The 17,315-nt window shown below is 39.1% G+C and overlaps 1 protein-coding gene across 4 annotated transcripts in view; it reads left to right on the top strand.

Moving 5' to 3' along the window:
- The first annotated feature begins 119 nt into the window (after positions 1-119).
- The window catches only part of LOC145998756 (segment polarity protein dishevelled homolog DVL-3-like), an 83,088-nt gene continuing 65,892 nt past the window's right edge, over positions 120-17,315 (top strand). For all 4 annotated transcript variants that reach the window (XM_083135307.1, XM_083135308.1, XM_083135311.1 and 1 more), the window contains exons 1-2: positions 120-355; positions 17,243-17,312. In XM_083135307.1, coding sequence (XP_082991433.1) covers positions 195-355; positions 17,243-17,312 — 231 coding nt within the window. In that variant the 5' untranslated portion in view covers positions 120-194. The remainder of the gene's footprint in view (positions 356-17,242; positions 17,313-17,315) is intronic.

Below are 17,315 nucleotides of genomic sequence, written 5' to 3' on the forward strand. Positions count from 1 at the left end.
TTTATTTATTTGAATTTACATTTTATTTTTGTAAAACGTTAGAGCGATAATTTTCATATAGTAATCGAGATATCGCGCTAGGTTGACGGCTCGCTCACGACTATTCGATAGGTACGAAAGAATTGGGCAGAAGCCATATTAGGTTGATTGGTTTGTTGTTTTGTGAATGAAGTGTTATTTAGGTCTTACATAGCATGGAAGAAACGAAAATTATATATCATATAGACGATGAAGAAACGCCGTATCTAGTGAAATTATCAATCGCACCGGAACGAGTGACGTTAGCAGATTTCAAGAATGTCTTGAACCGCCCCAATTATAAGTTCTTCTTTAAGTCGATGGACGATGACTTTGGGTGAGTTTTCTGACAGCGCACTTATATTCCAACCAGTACAGTGTGGCATTACTTTCGACGTTTGACGTAGTGCAAGTGTGCATATGTACCTATGAGGATAAGTAGATAAGCATTGTGTGTTTGAAGAATGAATATAGTATTTTTCGAATCATTGAAGGTTGGGTGTGTTATCTTACTACCATTTTCAACTCGAGTCGTATGTACAAGTCCTGGACCGCTCCTTAAGTTTTCTTCATAACAGACAAAGTAAGGATGATACATATTTAAACTATAGCATATCTGAAAATATGACTACCCATTTTTCATTAGCAGACAAATTGATTATTTCACGATATGAAAATGAGAATGTCAACAAACTAAACACCAGTTTACATAGATAAATAGTTGCACCTGGAGCGATATCAACTCAGGACAGTACTGCACTATATGCGTTAATGTATTTGTACCCAGTACATACGTTTTATAAACCCTGAATATTTTTCTAGCAACACTTACCAAGTTTTATGGTAACAGAAATGTCATCTGCAGTTTATTACATGTTATCATGTATAGCAGGATAACAACAACAGAAGTACACTCGAAATATATTTCTATAACTGCAAAAGGTAAAACTATCATATGTGGGAAATCGCTCTAACTCGTTCATTCTCTACTTTTTTACATTCGTACTTACCTATTCTGCATTGCGAAACATTGGTTAACAAGGGATTTAGCTTTTTTTAACGATATGAGTATCTGTTGTCGACATATCGAGTAATTATTGTTCGTTCTTTTCTCGCTTCCTGGACACACAAAATGGCGGGCAAATCTTGACTAGCGTTGTGTTCCAAACGGCAAAGCAGTGTTTCAACCTTCTTAACAGAAAAATTCCCTCATAGCCCTGAAAACCATTCACGCATAGCCCCAAAAACCATTCTGGATCGTATAACCATCCATGAATAGCCCCAAAAACCATTTACGATAGCCCCACATACCATTATGGTAAGGTTAGGTTGCTTTAGGTTGGGCAATACAGTGAAAAAACCTGCATTTGGAAACACTTGCCGGGGATTACATCATCAGATGCTCGCAACATCCCGTTCAAGTACATGGATGGAAATGCAAGCAACAGCTTTCGTGCATCGGACGGACAATGTTATAGAAAAATACATGAAATAGGGGCCAAATACATTGAAAAATGTGAGAAAACACTTCTACGACCTTCCGAAATTACACTGAAACTCAATTTCGTAAGTACTTTCTCCTGTAAATTTGAATAAATCCATTTCCCGGTTATGACATTTTTATCCTGCAAAATATTGTGGTAGACCCAAGTTTGATTCCCAGGGTGGGTGATCTAAGCTTGGAATTTTTCCAGCCTTGTCCCTGCATAAAGTGGCTCTGAGCCTCACCAGCCTCAAATCAATGAGTACCAGGGGGTTAAAAGCAGCTGGAGAGTGGTGCAGATCACATCACCTCCCTAAGTTCGACAGGTTAAGGAAAATTTTTGCAGTTAATTGCTTGTAGTGGCTTTTGTATTTCATAAATGCGAGTAATCTTTTTTTTTTTTGCCTGAAAGTTTAAAGATTCTTCTTTCACCCAGTGGCGTAGCGTGCAGTTCACATACGGGTGTTCACAATACAAGTTTTATACTAAATGGAGATTTACTCCTCTCCCCTTGTAACTTCATATTCAATTGAAAAAGTAAGAATAACAGTTCAACTTATTTTCAACTATTTCCCACAAAAATCACGCTATACTTGAAGTAATACAAGCTTTTTTATTCAAGTAACACTGTTTTAATTACGCAATTTACAATTAGTAAAGGGTAGTGCAAACAAATTAGTATAACATGCACAGGCCCGTAGCCAGGCAGGGGTCAGGGGGGCTGAGCCCCCTTGGAACTACCGTCAGGCCCCCTCTGGCACTGAGGTCAGCCCCCTTGACATTAGATAAAACTATTGTGTGTAATTTGTTTGCAGTGAAGAGTGAATATGTAGACAGCTGATGTTATTTTGCTCACAACGTTGGTGAAGGATAAATTCAGGGAGCATGAACAGCAGCTATTACATTCGTTCATCTTATTTATCAGAAGTCTAGCAGCGGCAAGTATTTAGGAGATTCTCTTCTCTAGACTTCAGAAAGTTCCTTCACAGGGGAGCTTCTTTATCTGTACCTTCGTTGCCCCTGTTGAAACCCATTTATACAGAAATCTGTGACTTTTATGTCATTATGCAAATTCCCTCCGCATCTTCGTCAAAGGCTAACAGCTCCACCTCATAACCCGTGAGCCCCCCTGATAACCCATGAACCCCCCCTGGAGATCAATTCTGGCTACGGGCTTGCATGCAATCTCAGGTATATACAATGCAAGGCTACCATACTTCGCAATGTACTTTCTATTACACCAACCATATGTTAACCAGCGACATTCATTCAGCATTGAAAGCACGTGCATCGTTAGCGGGACAGAGGGGAGGAGGCGTCCAGTCCAGGAAAAAATATTTTGTGTATATAAGATATTTGGGTATTATACAGAATGCTCTCTCCCCGCCCACAATAACTCGGTTGGGATGCTTATGATTGAAGTTTGGGAGTACTTACCTCTTGTACAATGCAGAGGTCCGGCTGGTGAGGGCCCATCCTTTTTACTTCCGTTCGTTCTGCTTCGCTCATTCGCGAAAATGAAGTTTCTTTCAAACTCCTAACAGTCTTCATAGTGTACACAACACTACAGTACACACACACACACAACACTACAGTACACACACACACATATGCACATCTGAAAGCCAATGCCCATAAATTCACCCAACCGCTTGCCAATAGATATCGCACTCTCAACAGTCGACACCACTCTAACTGTGTTTTGCCGGTTGCCGCCAAAGAGCATAGGCTTTTTTATTGCCCCGCAAAACGAAGAGAACTTGACCTTTCCAAAAATAACTTGTCCCCTTTGCAGTTCTCCTACAGCAACAGTGTTGCCAACAATTGAAATACAGAAGTTGCTAAATCTTCAACATGCGCTAAAAGTAACTGAATCAAATTTACAGGTAAAAAATTCAAAATATATTTTTAAAAAGTGCTGTAAAGAACAACTTACATCAGGTTTATTCCAACCAATAAATTAAATTTCAGTGTTTGTGCGTTTATATGTAGATTAAAAAATAACTTAATTTCAAATGAGATAATTTTAATCATATTTCATTTTAACTTTCTAACTTCGAAGAAGAAAATATTATGTGTAGCAAAAATGCATCTCTAGTATTCTGAAAGTTATATTTTGTTCTTCACAATAAGCATATTCTAATAACGTAGAGAATAGTAAAAATAATTTACTAACATCAATTGTTAACTGTTTTCGGTAACAAGCTATTTAGGCCGAGGACTCCATACTATTCTGAGTATAGTTATCAGAAAAATGCACGTTCAATTGATGTAAATATAGTCCGCACTTTCCTTTGCAATTTAAGTTGGTGAGAGGTTGTTTTTTTTGCATTAAAAACGTTGATTACTAAAAAAAAGTTGCATTGTCTGAATGACCCTTGGGCGCACATGCGCAAATCATATAAACCTTGAAAGATATGTAACTAGTTTCTAAAAAAAAGTCCCTCGTCACTATTCCGTGAACTTTAGCGCCCACTGGAATTTAAAATCCGCCAGGTTTAGCAATTTCTCACTAAAGTTTGCAACTATGTAGCGCAGACCGTCTCCAGCACAGAGTCCGCCTAAACATGCCTTGTATATACTGCTCTCTGGTGCCGAATGCAAGAAGTATTGCCGCTTGAATCAGGATGACTCCCAGCACCATATGTTCGCACAGCCCAGTGAACATTTTCGTGGTTTAGTGGCCAACAGTCCCTTAGCTGTCAGTTTGATGCGACACGCACAGAATTGTGTTCTACGCTATCCGTGGAACACTGTGGAAGTCAGTGTTACCAACTATCTAAAAAAGTTATCAGACGGGAAAGATGTCAACTCCGAGTGAATTGTGTGTATATATTCAAACATCAAAGAAGTATTTTTTTCGAATAAATATGTGTGTGTGTGTGTGCATTTAATATGTACGTATTTTAAAATATTTATATGAGTGTTCTCATGCTCATGCGAACGTTATCACGCGACGTGCCTGCTTTCACCCAAAAGGTATTTTGCATTCCAACAGTTACGTTACATAATTATTAAAAAATCAAAAAGTGAATCCTAAAATATGTCCGTAAGTTCAACACCCTGTCCTTAATTTTGACAGTTTGTGTACCAAAATAGACACCCCCTTATATCTCAACATCAGACACTAAATATGCAGACGTTAATAATACCAATAACTGCACATGTCCTTCTATTGTCATTTTATTATATGTTACAGATTTATCAGGGCATGAACTGAGCCAAAAAAAGATTTGTTTTTGTTAACCCCCCCCCTCCCTTTATGCTCAACAAAATTTAAAATATTATCATGAATTACTTACCATGTCAAAGGCTAGGTACATCAAAGCAAATAAAGCACTGAAAATGTTTTTTGCGTTTATATTACAACATTGTTTTACGGGGTGATTCCCAATGGTGTATCAAAAACAAGGAATTTTTTTTTTGAGAACTAACTATAACATTTACTTAGCCAAGCCTACATGCTAAGGAACAATTGCTGTTGGTATCTGTGATATTGGTAACATTATATATAACACTAATAATTAATTAACATAAACTTGAAACAAATGCAAAACAACTTTGTCTGAAGTTAAGTGTGAGTCCTCAAAATCAAAGATGTAACTCTCTTGGACATTTTTTTTTCTTGAAAACATATCCGACCCTTTCTCCCTTCATTACCAAATACAAAGAATTTTATTTCCTAAACAGTATACAAGATATGGTTACATAGAACGATTATTATTTTTATGTATACGGATAAAAGTAGTCAAGCTACTTTCGGAGGTATGTGCTTATGCCCTGGTACCTGAAAATTAACCCAGGGCGTCAGTTCCGTGAATTTTTTACGGATTCCCCCGCTTTTCTTTGATTCATCCTTGATTTCCATTATTTTTTTAATTACAATAATTCACTGTGACATTGGCAAGAATGTCCCATTGTGAAGAACCAAATTTGTTCGGTTTTCCTGAACAAAGTTGGTTTCACATCATTCTACAAGGTAAGAAGATTAAGATAAATTTTAGAAATAGTAGGAAGTAAATAAGTGTTAGTGTTTAACATTAATATTATTTATGATCGCAGATACGAAATTACATAAGTGTGTAATTGGGTGGGTAATGTTTTCTTAGGATAAGTTTTATTGTGTGTCGTGTGCATTAGTGTTGATGGATGAGATGAGGAATGGACATTAACACGATTCTATGAATGTTAAGCAGGGTCTATGTTCTAGTATGTTATGTTTGAGATAGTGAGAGTATTATTGGCTTTGAGATGTACGTATTAATAGTAGGAAGAGATATGAAAGAACGAGTGGTACCTGATGCAAGGAGACTTGCGGGAGACCAGCAAGAGTTGGTCGGACTGGGATGAACATCGGTACAACGGTTGGTACCCGGGACATCATCAGGAAGGGAAGAAGTAGGGAGGGATTTCCTGGGAAGTATCGGGTACATTAGTTCGTTCGGTAGTGGAAATATAGAGAATTGTCAAGAATCAGTGAGAGAAGTTTGCAGTGTGTTTAGTAACGAGAATAAAGAAGGGGGTGTAAGATTACAATTTAAGAAAGAAACAAAAAAGAAGAATCTGGGTTAAATTCGGTTGGTTCCTAGGTCGAGTCCTTGCAGTGTTATCCTTTGCCTTTCTCCGGGGAGGCGTAACCTTTTTTCGTTTTGGCGTATCACTGTCTTCTGTATTAGTGTCTCCTTCTTGATGTTCCTGTGGGAGGTTCTGCTTCATTATCCTCTTGGTGATCTTAGTCCTAAGGAGGGATGTCCTGTTGTTGAGTTTGTCGAAGGTGGATTCTTTGTGATCTTCTGGGGGGTATATTACATTCCGGAGGTAAGGGTTGAATGGGGAGGTGAGTGATGCCGGATTTGAAGAGGGAATGTTCCTCTTTCGACACCAGGTTTGTTAAGTCGTTTAGTGACGTAAAGTGCTCGGGATTTCTTATTAACTGATACGTGTTGAAGTTTGGTAGCTTTTGTCTTAAATCTTCGATTTGTTTGTTTGATGTCTGGCAAAAGAAGGCTTTATGTTCCGGTGTGTCCATCTCGGTTTTACATTTCAGGCATTTATCAGTCTGTCTGAGGTTGTGCTTATTTAGGTGTTGACCGTAGGGACCGTGTCCCGTTAGGAAATGTATGAGACCTCTCGTGGGATGGAAATGGTCCATCGAAAGTCGTTCTTTTATGTTTGGAAGGAAGCTGTGAAGTCTCCTTCCTTGCGTAGCTTGTGTCCATTCCTGTTGCCAGACGCTAAACAAGTGGTTGTAAATTTCTGGTACCGTGGCAGGGCGTATTCCAATTAGTTTATAGATTTCGTCCTCTTGTCCATTTCTAAAGTAATACTTTGATGCTCTAGTTTTAATAACTATTTCAATAGGCTGTAGGCCCGCAATCATGAGAAAAGCCAGGGTTGAGGTTGTTTTGAATGCACCCGTTAGGCGAAGTATCACTTTGCGTTGTGAAGATCTCAATCTGTTTTTAATGTACTGTTTACTGGTTTCCATGGCCCACAGGGGCGAGCCATAGGAAATAATAGAATTATGTATGGTAATGAGATATGTTTTTATGTGTGATAGTGGAAGGTTGTAGTTTGCTGAACTCAATGTGGCTAGACTGTTTATAGTTGTTTCGGCCTGGGTTGTTGCCAGGGCTATGTGTCTGTTAAAAAAAATCTTCTCTTGAAGAGTAATGCCAAGGTATTTAGCTTCTCTTACTCTTTTTAAATTTCTTTCTCTGAGTTTGATTTGAGGGTTTCTTTGTAACTTCCCCTTAAGGATAATATAATAAGTCTTTTCCGAAGCTATTTTGAGTTTAGCATGATCACACCAATTGGATAGCATATTGATTGCAGTAGATGCTTTATCTTCGATTTCCCTTCTTGAGTTACCGGAAGTGAGCATGATAATGTATTCCGCATAAGCTATGATCTGGTCTATGTCTGGATGGTCTTGTAGTTTCATAAGCGCAGGCTCCAAGTTAGTATTCCAAAGCTCGGGTCCCAGAATGGAACCCTGAGGACAACCTTTTGACGTGATCTTACTGATTTGTAGATCCGGATATTTGATGCTAACTTTTCTGTTAGAGAAATAACTTTTCAGAAGTAGGAAGAGTGTACCTGGGCAGTTCATATTTTTAAGTGTTTGAAAAAGGCTGGGCCACCTTCATTACCAAATCTGGCAACTCAACACGACCAAATTATAATTTGATGGTCTGATATGAATGAAACATCACTTTCATTGGTGACAAATTCCTTCTTGGCCACATCAACACTCTTAAGCCCCATAACTTTTATTACATCTTCCAGGATCCCCTGAACGACACATAGGTAAGTAAATTTTGATGCATTTATTTTCCCCCCTAAAAATTCCACAATAATGAAATCCCCTTCTTTTACATCACTTCCCAGTTGCCAGTCAGAATCACTTTCTTTCAATGACAGTGCACTTTCATCTGAAGATTCTGAGTCACTCACTTCAACCCATTTCTTTCCCTTTTTGCCTAAACTCTTTGTCTTCTCGTTCTGTGCAGCTAGTTTCTTAAGCTCTCTAGCTCTTTTGCCTCCTCTACTTGATGCTTTTTCTCCTCCTCTGTTAGCAGTGGTAGCATCGTCACCTTGTAATCAAGGGGTCCCGGGTTCGATCCCCAATGCAGGCACATAGTGGTTCGGATCCCACTTTAAGCTGTAGGTCCAATCCCGATTAGCCTTACGGTGCATAAAGTGAACTTAAAACACCAAATAAATCCTCCTCCTTTGTAAAGTATTTGATCATTTAAGGAGATGTTATCACAGCAGGCAGTGTTTCTCTCTTCCGCTTTGCTTTCTTGGAAGTTTTTGGACTTTGCCAAAAGAAACTAAAGTAAGGTACAAATTAGGCTGAGTTTAATGTAAATTAATTATGAAGCGGCTCCGGTGTACAACCTTTGTTCCTCGCTGGGCAAGAACCTTGCCTCCTTTAGGATTCAGAAAGAAGCAAGCTTGTCCCCTTCTTACTCATTGTGAGCATCACGAAAAACTGTTTTTAATCAGAGAATAAATTCAAATTAAGCTTACTTTTATTATCATTTTTGCAATTTTGCAACATTTTTCTATAGGTGTGCGGGATTCTGAAAAGTCGGGATCGGGAAATGATTACAGACTTTTCGGGAAATACCGAATGGTCAATTTTAAAAGTCGTTAATTCTAGAAGTTTTCTGCATTTTAATTGGCTAGAACTTATCGAAAATTGTTCGTTTTTGTACCAGAAATACAAAAACAATCACTTACAGTGAAAATGACGTGTAGAATTCGAGATTTCCAGAGCTTCAGAAAATTTTTAACATTTCCCATCCCGACCCAAAAAATTCTGTCCCACACACCCCTACATTTTTCACATAATCGTAGAACAAGGAAGGAAAATCGTGAACTGTATGAGGCCAAATTTTAGTTCAGTGTAATATTTATCATTAATCAGGCCAATTTTGCAACATTTTCACAGAACATAAAAAAATCATACATAAGACAAAATTTTCATCATTCGGCAATATGCATGAAATTTTAGTTCAGTTTTTCACATTAAGCCAATATAAATACATAATTATAACATGTGACATTTTTTGGTATTATTGCAATTTTGTATAGTTCAGGTCCCTCCCATTTAGTGATGTAAGATGAACTGGAAAGAGTGATTTCATGGAAATAGCAATGACAGAAGAGAGAAATAGTATGCAAGAAGCAGAAATGACGTTTCAGGGAATATCCCAAAATTCAACATGCACGAGACCAAACTTCGACACCCTCCTGTTGGATTATTGCTGCAATTGCCGTAGGGCAATGAAACTGGTATTTTTATGGTATTTTTATGAATGGTAAACAACATGCCTTCCAGTGCACATTAAAACCCAACATTGTGTATTTTCGAATAAGGTTTGACACTTGTCGAAATTTGGTGCACCACCCGTGTTTTGTGCTCGCATGTTCGACAGCCCCCTTATTTTGTTACATGAACAACCTTTGTCTGCCGCAACAGCCTAGGAAGCTCAGAAAACAGCTCTAAAACAATAATAAAGTATTGTAATTTGTTTTGAAACAACACAAAACTAGTAAAAACTTTACGTAGAAAACTTACCTTCTTACGAAATCCACTAAAAAGCAGTTGATTTTTCGCAGTTAGCAAATAGTGCCGTCATAATTTCTCCTGCACTGCTACTATGTCTCATCTGGTGCAACCGCCCTTTTCACGACGTGGGGTAAACCTGTACACTGTCACATGATACGTACACGATTTTCTGCATCGCATCGTTTCCTTATCTTTTACGATTTTTCAAATACCCTGTCGAACTTAGGTGCATTGTTGAAATTAGGGATGTTTACCTTACCCCACATTCCCTAAATGTGCCTTCATGGGGTGCTACATGCACGGTGAAATTTTTTGTCATGTGTTTTTCATGCTTTGTTGCATGTCTTGGCAGTTCATTCGCATACCTGTTAATCTTGCATTCAACATGAACTTAAGAATGGCTTGTAACAAATAGAGTGAACTCTTGAATTAGATCAAATCTCCAGATTTCAAGAAGTATGCTTCGATATCAACTTTATTTTTTTCGAAATTAATGATCTTATCAAAATGCCAAAAGTGATTTCCACTTTCCCTTAGTCAACAGTGTATTATGTCTGGATATTTAAACAAACACTAATTCTACTTAATGAAGATATGTTGGCAATGCTATGAGCTGTAAGCACACCAACTCAATTCCCAAAAAGGAATTAAACAGTAGGAAGTATAACCAGTGGCGTCACGTCCGGTTCACATACGAGTGTTCACAATAATGTTTTTGTTCTGAATGCAGATTTACTCCTCTCCCTTCTAACTTCATTTTCAATTGAAAAAGTGAGAATAACAGTTCCAACTTTCTTTCAACAATTTTCCCCCAAAATCATGCTATAACTCATATTTGAGAAAGCGGGCTTGGACCAGACGATAGGGGCTGTTAAATACTTTTGGATATCCTGATTATAGGAGATGAGAAGGGCCTTAATAGGGTGTTTGAGGTTTTGGGAGAACAAGATAACCGGATCAGATTTACTAAGGATTAAATGAAAGAAGATGAGATTAGCTTTTTAGATCTACGTATTATTAACACCGGAATGGGAATTAGGACTGGGGTATACCATAAAGCCTTGGCAGGAGATCTGTATATTCATAAGAAATCAGAACATGCAAGAAGAACCAAAAATAATGTGTTTCTCAACTTTTTTATAAGAGTAATAAGGCTATGTAATCACAGGGATGAACTGAGGAAAGAAGAAAAATGATCATGGGTGTGGGAAAAAAGGATGGGTATAAAGAGATCGAATTGAGGAGGTTGCGAGGGGAAGCTTGCAAAATTTGTGAAAGGGAAGAAAAGGAAAATAATATAGATAGGGTGGTAGTGCAAAATGTTATAGATGAGGATGGGGAAAGGATGAAGTATAAATACACAGGGATCCTGTATTTCAGAGAGGATCAAAAAAGAGGCCAAAGAGTATGGAATTAAATGTGGGATGAGGGCACCGCGAACAATTGAAAAGCATTTTGCAGAGTACAAAAAGACAGAAGGAATGGGGCAAAAGAGGGGGGAGAATGAAAAAGGGGTATATAAAATCAAGTGCGAATGTAACAAGGAATATATAGGACAAACTGGAAGAAGTATGAGGATTAGATGGGGAGAGCACGATAAGGATATTAGAGAGGGCGCTCCAAGAACAGGGTTTGACTGAACACGAAAGTGAGGAAGGGCATAAAATTAGGAAAAGAGAGGTCACCAGAATTGAAAATAAACCAATGAATAAAAACGTGTATGAAGCGGTGTTTATTCGCAAAGACAGGAATGATAAATTGCATAGGGATGATTGAAATGTTGATGAATTATAGATCAAGATGTTCAAGAGATGGGACATGAGTAAAGGAAAAAGTATCGGTTTTCAGGTCACTCCAGCCGTAATAAAGGCGACTCGGGAGATCCAGGATTTCAAGTTTAAAATGATGTAGTAGTGGGGGATAGGAGCGAGAGGGAAGTGGGGGGGGGGGGGGCAGGAGTGTGGCAACTTCCGGCATTCAAGGAGAAACCAAGCCAGTCGCCATATGGTGATGAAGTTTTTTTATGGTTCATTTTTAGATTAGAAGTTCTTACAAGGGAAAGACTGTAATATGAAGTTTTATGTCTACAAGGACCATTTGTTATGAAATACCTTTTTATCCGTAATTTTTACCATTACCTTACTCCTGGTCTTTTATTCAAATTGACGTGGCTAAGAAGTGATTCCACTCGCCAAGATTGTGAACCTGATGAAGGGACCAGTTGAGTCTTGAAACGTTCTTTTTTGTAAAAAACGTATACTCAAAAATCATAAGTAGTTCGTTTTATAGTGTTTTTAAGTACTTTTATTAACCACGCTATATTTGAAGTAATACAATATTTTTAATACAACTAACATCCTTTCAATTACGTTATTTATAATTAGTAATGGGTAGTCCAAACTAATTAGTATAGCATGAAATCTCAGGTATGTACATCAGTAATACAATATTTTTAATACAACTAACACCCTTTCAATTACGTTATTTATAATTAGTAATGGCTAGTCCAAACTAATTAGTATAGCATGCAATCTCAGGTATGTACAACTCAATACTACCATACTTCGCAATCTACTTTCTATTACAAGTACCATATGTTAACCAACGACATTTATTCAGCATTGAAAGCACATGCATCGTTAGCGAGATGCGTCCTCTCAAGAGTATTGATACCAATATCATCCCCACCTCAACAGAACCAGGCACACACTACACTCTGTTCTCCCCATTCTCCACAGTGATCCTGAAACCAAAAATATATTCCCCGACAAGCCCAGAGTGGTTTGCAAACACCCCCCAACCTCCAAAACATCCTGGTCCACAACACTCCTTCACCACACAACCAACACCTCCCCTGCCCACAAATGCAACCACCCTAGGTGCAAAACCAGTGCCATCCTCATTACCTCTTACACCCTCCAGGTGCACACGGCCACTGGCAAATTTACCATCATCCCAAAGGGACCTGCCACATCTCAAACCTGATCTACATCCTCAACTGCAACATCTGTGGTGATTTTTACCTGGGGGAAACATCAACGGGCCTCAACTTCCCCATCAATAACCACAGCTCCTCCACCCACAACCTGGACTTCACTGTCACCCTTCACACCAACCAACACAACATCCATTTCAACAACTGCTTCCGAGTAGCGATCATCCATCTCCTACCCCAACCAGCCAACACCTCTGTTCGCAAAAGATGGGAGATGGCCTATATATTGGCCATGAGTGCAACCACTCCACCTGGCCTGAAGAAGGCCACCCAGTGACGTCGCAACGTCATCCCACCCTCCTTCCCACCCACTCACAGTTTTCGACGAGCCTGGTGATGAAACAGTGGTTTTTTTTGTTCTACATACCGCTTCTTCGATGGGGACCTGGCAACTCTGAAGGCTCCCAACTTACGGTTCCGTCTCTTTCTTCTCACACCGAAGATGCTATGACTAAGGTAGCGAAAATTCACAATTTTTCCACTGTGGTAAGCGTTTCCGTTCTCCTTCGTTGATTTTTATTTAGCCCTTTTGGCCCTCCTTGCTTTTATCCATCTATATACAGGGTGTTTCAGAGTGACCCAGACACTACCTTTTTCTCGAGAATGGGAGATCGAATCAAGTTGAAACAAAAACATGCACCAATAAGTTGGGCACAAAGAATCCGTGCAATTTTCAAATGAGAAGGGTATGTTTGGAATGCAGATTCGGAAAGGCGGGGAAAAAATACGATTGTCATATGAAACATTTGTCTGTACCACCTATCATTTTCCGTGTAGAAAATGGTTTTGCAAAAAAAGGAAGGTGAGCCAAATCGAGTATACCGAGCTTAACAATCAAGATAAGTGCAGAACCATAACAGTTTCGGAAAGTGCAGGACACAAGCTTTCCAACGATATGCCACATGATGACTGCGAGACTAAAAAAGGATGAAACCGCGTGATCCAAAATAGGGGGTCTAAAGTTAGGGTAGAACTCGAAAATTTCAAATGAAAAGGGGGGGGGGTGTCGAGTAATACCTTGTTTTAAAGGTCACAGAAAACGTGAAAAGGATGCGAACATGATTTTGTAATCCACTGACCGGTTTCAAAATGGCGACCAAAACAATTCCAACCCCTGAAGTTTGTGTTCCAAAGTGAGGAATTACGTACGTAAATAGCAAAACACAAACACTGGAAAGAGTACATGAGATCATCTACAAAGAATACCAGCGGAACAGATGTTTATTCGTGACAAGGTTTCTAAATGGTTACTGTTTCGCTACCATTGTCAGACCATGCCACCCGTCACATGTAACGTCAGTGTACTGAATGTCCGGGTGAGAGGTTTGCGGTTTCGTATTAGTACATGCCTGTGTGAGTGTACAACATGCATTGAGTAGAACTTCAGGTCCATTGTGTACGAGTAGGAATAAGCATAAGCCCACGTGTTGGGTAGGCTGCAGTACACAACACAGCATGCTGGCCCAGTCGACAAATTACAAAGTATGCCAATTGCCGGTGTGTCCAGTTCCATTTGACTGCACGTATGCTGTTCCCACTGCCCAGTTCAACAAAGGCAATCGGAAAGTACCACGGGTCGAGGTGTGACGAGCTCTCCTGCATAGCAGTCGTTTCCAGTGTGCTTCCACTGATAACGCGAATACGCCCCTCCAATCTTGGTCTCATTCACCATTGTCTGTTACAAGTGACTGCATCGTCGAAGACATTGTGTGGTACCTCAGGATGTTTTACAGTGCAATTCTTGCAGGTAGTGTGCATTCCTGTACTTAATTCGCAGTGGCAAATTTATTGAATGTGAACTAATAATGCCTTTCACGAACGAAGAAGCATTTGATATGCTCATGGTGTTGGGTGAATGCCAACGAAATAGTTTTGCTGCTGCTCGTGTGTATGCTGCAAGGTATCCCGATCGTGAACATCGTTCAAGACATGTTTTTCACACCCTTGCCGATCGTGTACGCAGAAGGGTCAATATTCAACCTTCTAGCAGTCACAAACGTGAACGCATTGCTCGGTCTGTTCGAGATGAGAAGTCTGCTGGTGTACTTGCAGCCTTCCATCTCAATCCTCACGTGAGTATCAGGCAAGTTGCTCGTGATTCTGGTGTCAGCGCAAGTACAGTGAGAATGATTTTAAAGGATCACAGATTTCATCCGTACCACGTGTCTTTGCATCAAGAGCTACACGGAACTGATTTTCAAAGCAGGCTAGACTTTTGCATGTGGTCTCAAGCTCAAGTGAATGCAAATGTTCGATTCTTTGACGGAATGTTGTGGTCTGACAAGGCTACATTTAAAAGTGATGGTCAGATAAATCAGCACAACATGCATTATTGGGCCGCCGAAAACCCACGGTAGATGAAAGAGGTTGATCATCATCGTAGATGGTTTGTGAATGTGTGGTGTGGAATCATCGGCGGACGAATAATTGGACCTAATTTCTTTCAAGCGAGGCATATGGGTGTTGTATACCACACATTTCTTCAAGAACAATTGCCCAGTCTTCTCGAAGATGTACCCTTACACATCAGAACACACATGTGGCTACAACAAGATGGCTGCCCAGCACATTTTGAGCTGACAGCAAGGAATCAGGTGAATGCAATGTTTCGTGGTGGCTGGGTAGGTAGAGGTGGGGCTGTGCCCTGGCCTCCTAGGTCACCAGACTTAACATGTTTAGATTATTACCACTGGGGACGACTGAAAAAATTGTATACCAAAATCACCCTACAACGAGGGACTACATGATTGGGTGCATGGTTGCTGCATGCAGGCTAATTAGTGAGGCAGAAGTTATTGAAGCAGAGAATGATTTCAGTGTCCGTGTGCAGAAATGCATTGAGACCAAGGGAAGACATTTTGAACATCTACTGTAAGTTGGGAAATGTGCATCACACTGGGTGCTTTACCTATTCTTCTCGTTTTCGTTGTTCATTGGTTTCTGATTACTCTTATCATCATTTCAGTTAGGCCTATTTCTCTTGTCAAACAATGGTTTGGCAATCAATTGTGAGAAAAGGACATTTTTCGTTGGCAAAGCAGCCGTTAAACACGCCAATGAATTCCTTATTGTGCGTGACAGTAAACCATTCGTTGCCAGTCCTAAGCCGGGAGAAAGTGTGAAGGGCGCTCAAAGTTGCAGCTCAAACAAAGCTTACAGTAGTACGGTGTTTCAAGAGCGGACCCATTACCATAATTGTTTGTACACAATCTTATGTACTCTGTCCAGTGTTTGTGTTTTGCTATTTACGTACGTAATTCCTCACTTTGGAACACAAACTTCAGGGGTGAGAATTGTTTTGGTCGCCATTTTGGAACCGGTCAGTGGATTACAAAATCATGTTCGCATCCTTTTCACGTCTTCTGTGACCTTTAAAACGAGGTATTACTCGACCCCCCCCCCTTGTCATTTGAAATTTTCGACTTCTACCCTAACTTTAGACCCCCTTTTTTGGATCACGCTGTTTCATCCTTCTTTAGTCCCGCAGTCATCATGTGGCATATCGTTGGAAAGCTTGTGTCCTGCACTTTCCGAAACTGTTATGGTTCTGCACTTATCTTAATTTTATCTTAATTGTTAAGCTCTGTATAATCGATTTGGCTTACCTTCCTTTTTTTGCAAAACAATTTTGTACACGGAAAATGATAGGTGGTACAGACAAATGTTTCATATGACAATCGTATTTTTTCCCCGCCTTTCCGAATCTGCATTCCAAACATACCCTTCCCATTTGAAAATTGCACGGATTCTTTGTGCCCAACTTATTGGTGCATTTTTATGTTTCAACTTGATTCAATCTCCCGTTCTCGCGAAAAAGGTAGTGTCTGGGTCACTCTGAAACACCCTGTATATATGTAGTAATTATAAACAATAGAGGGCAAAGGGAAAATGGGTGAACCATGTATCCTTTTACAGAACTGACATCCTGGTTTTAAATATACAAGCTCCACGGCATAAGTGCATACCACTGAAAGTGTGTGGGTGGAGGCTGGGCATGTTTGGGTGTTAAAAAATAAGTAACTGTAGTGACCTATCATTAACAATGAAATATAGAAATACTATATTTTGTTGAATAAATTACTTATCACATAATAACGTAAGTTATATTAATTTGTCTATTTAGAAAGCTATAAGAAATTTGAATATAAAATTCTCGTTCGTTGCATTCAATTTTAAATTTGGTAAAATACTTCCTACATTTGTCAAAACCATTGGTCCGTCATGCTACAAATGCAATTTTTACATTCGATTTACGTCTGTTAACCCATACTGCGGACTTTTAGCGATTACTTAAGATTGTGTTCAGTATATGCTTTCTACTAAGGTTCTGATTTATTTCTACATTAATTTCCAGTAGTCTGCGATACTTACAGTCGCTTGTCAACATAAAATACATTGTCCATGGGAAGCGCGAATGCTTGTGCAACATACTTTTTAAGTTGTTTTTTTTTTCAACATTAATAGCTTTTTTTCAAATCCAAACAGTGCTCATTACTTTAAGGAAGGTTCATATTTTGTGTGACAATGATTTTCAAAATTCTACGATAATTAGTCTTTCTGCTATGAGAATTTGAAAAAAAATATGAAGCAATTTGAACCATTACCAAAAAATTATACGTTCATTGTATACATATTCTACTCATGAATACTTATACATTTTTTATAGTGTGGTGAAAGAAGAAATTGTGGATGATGAAGCGCATTTACCATGCTTCAATGGAAGAGTAGTCTCATGGGCA

Source organism: Lepisma saccharinum, chromosome 14, assembly GCF_977018435.1.
Source record: "Lepisma saccharinum chromosome 14, izLepSacc3.1, whole genome shotgun sequence".
Taxonomy (NCBI): Eukaryota; Metazoa; Arthropoda; class Insecta; order Zygentoma; family Lepismatidae; genus Lepisma; species Lepisma saccharinum.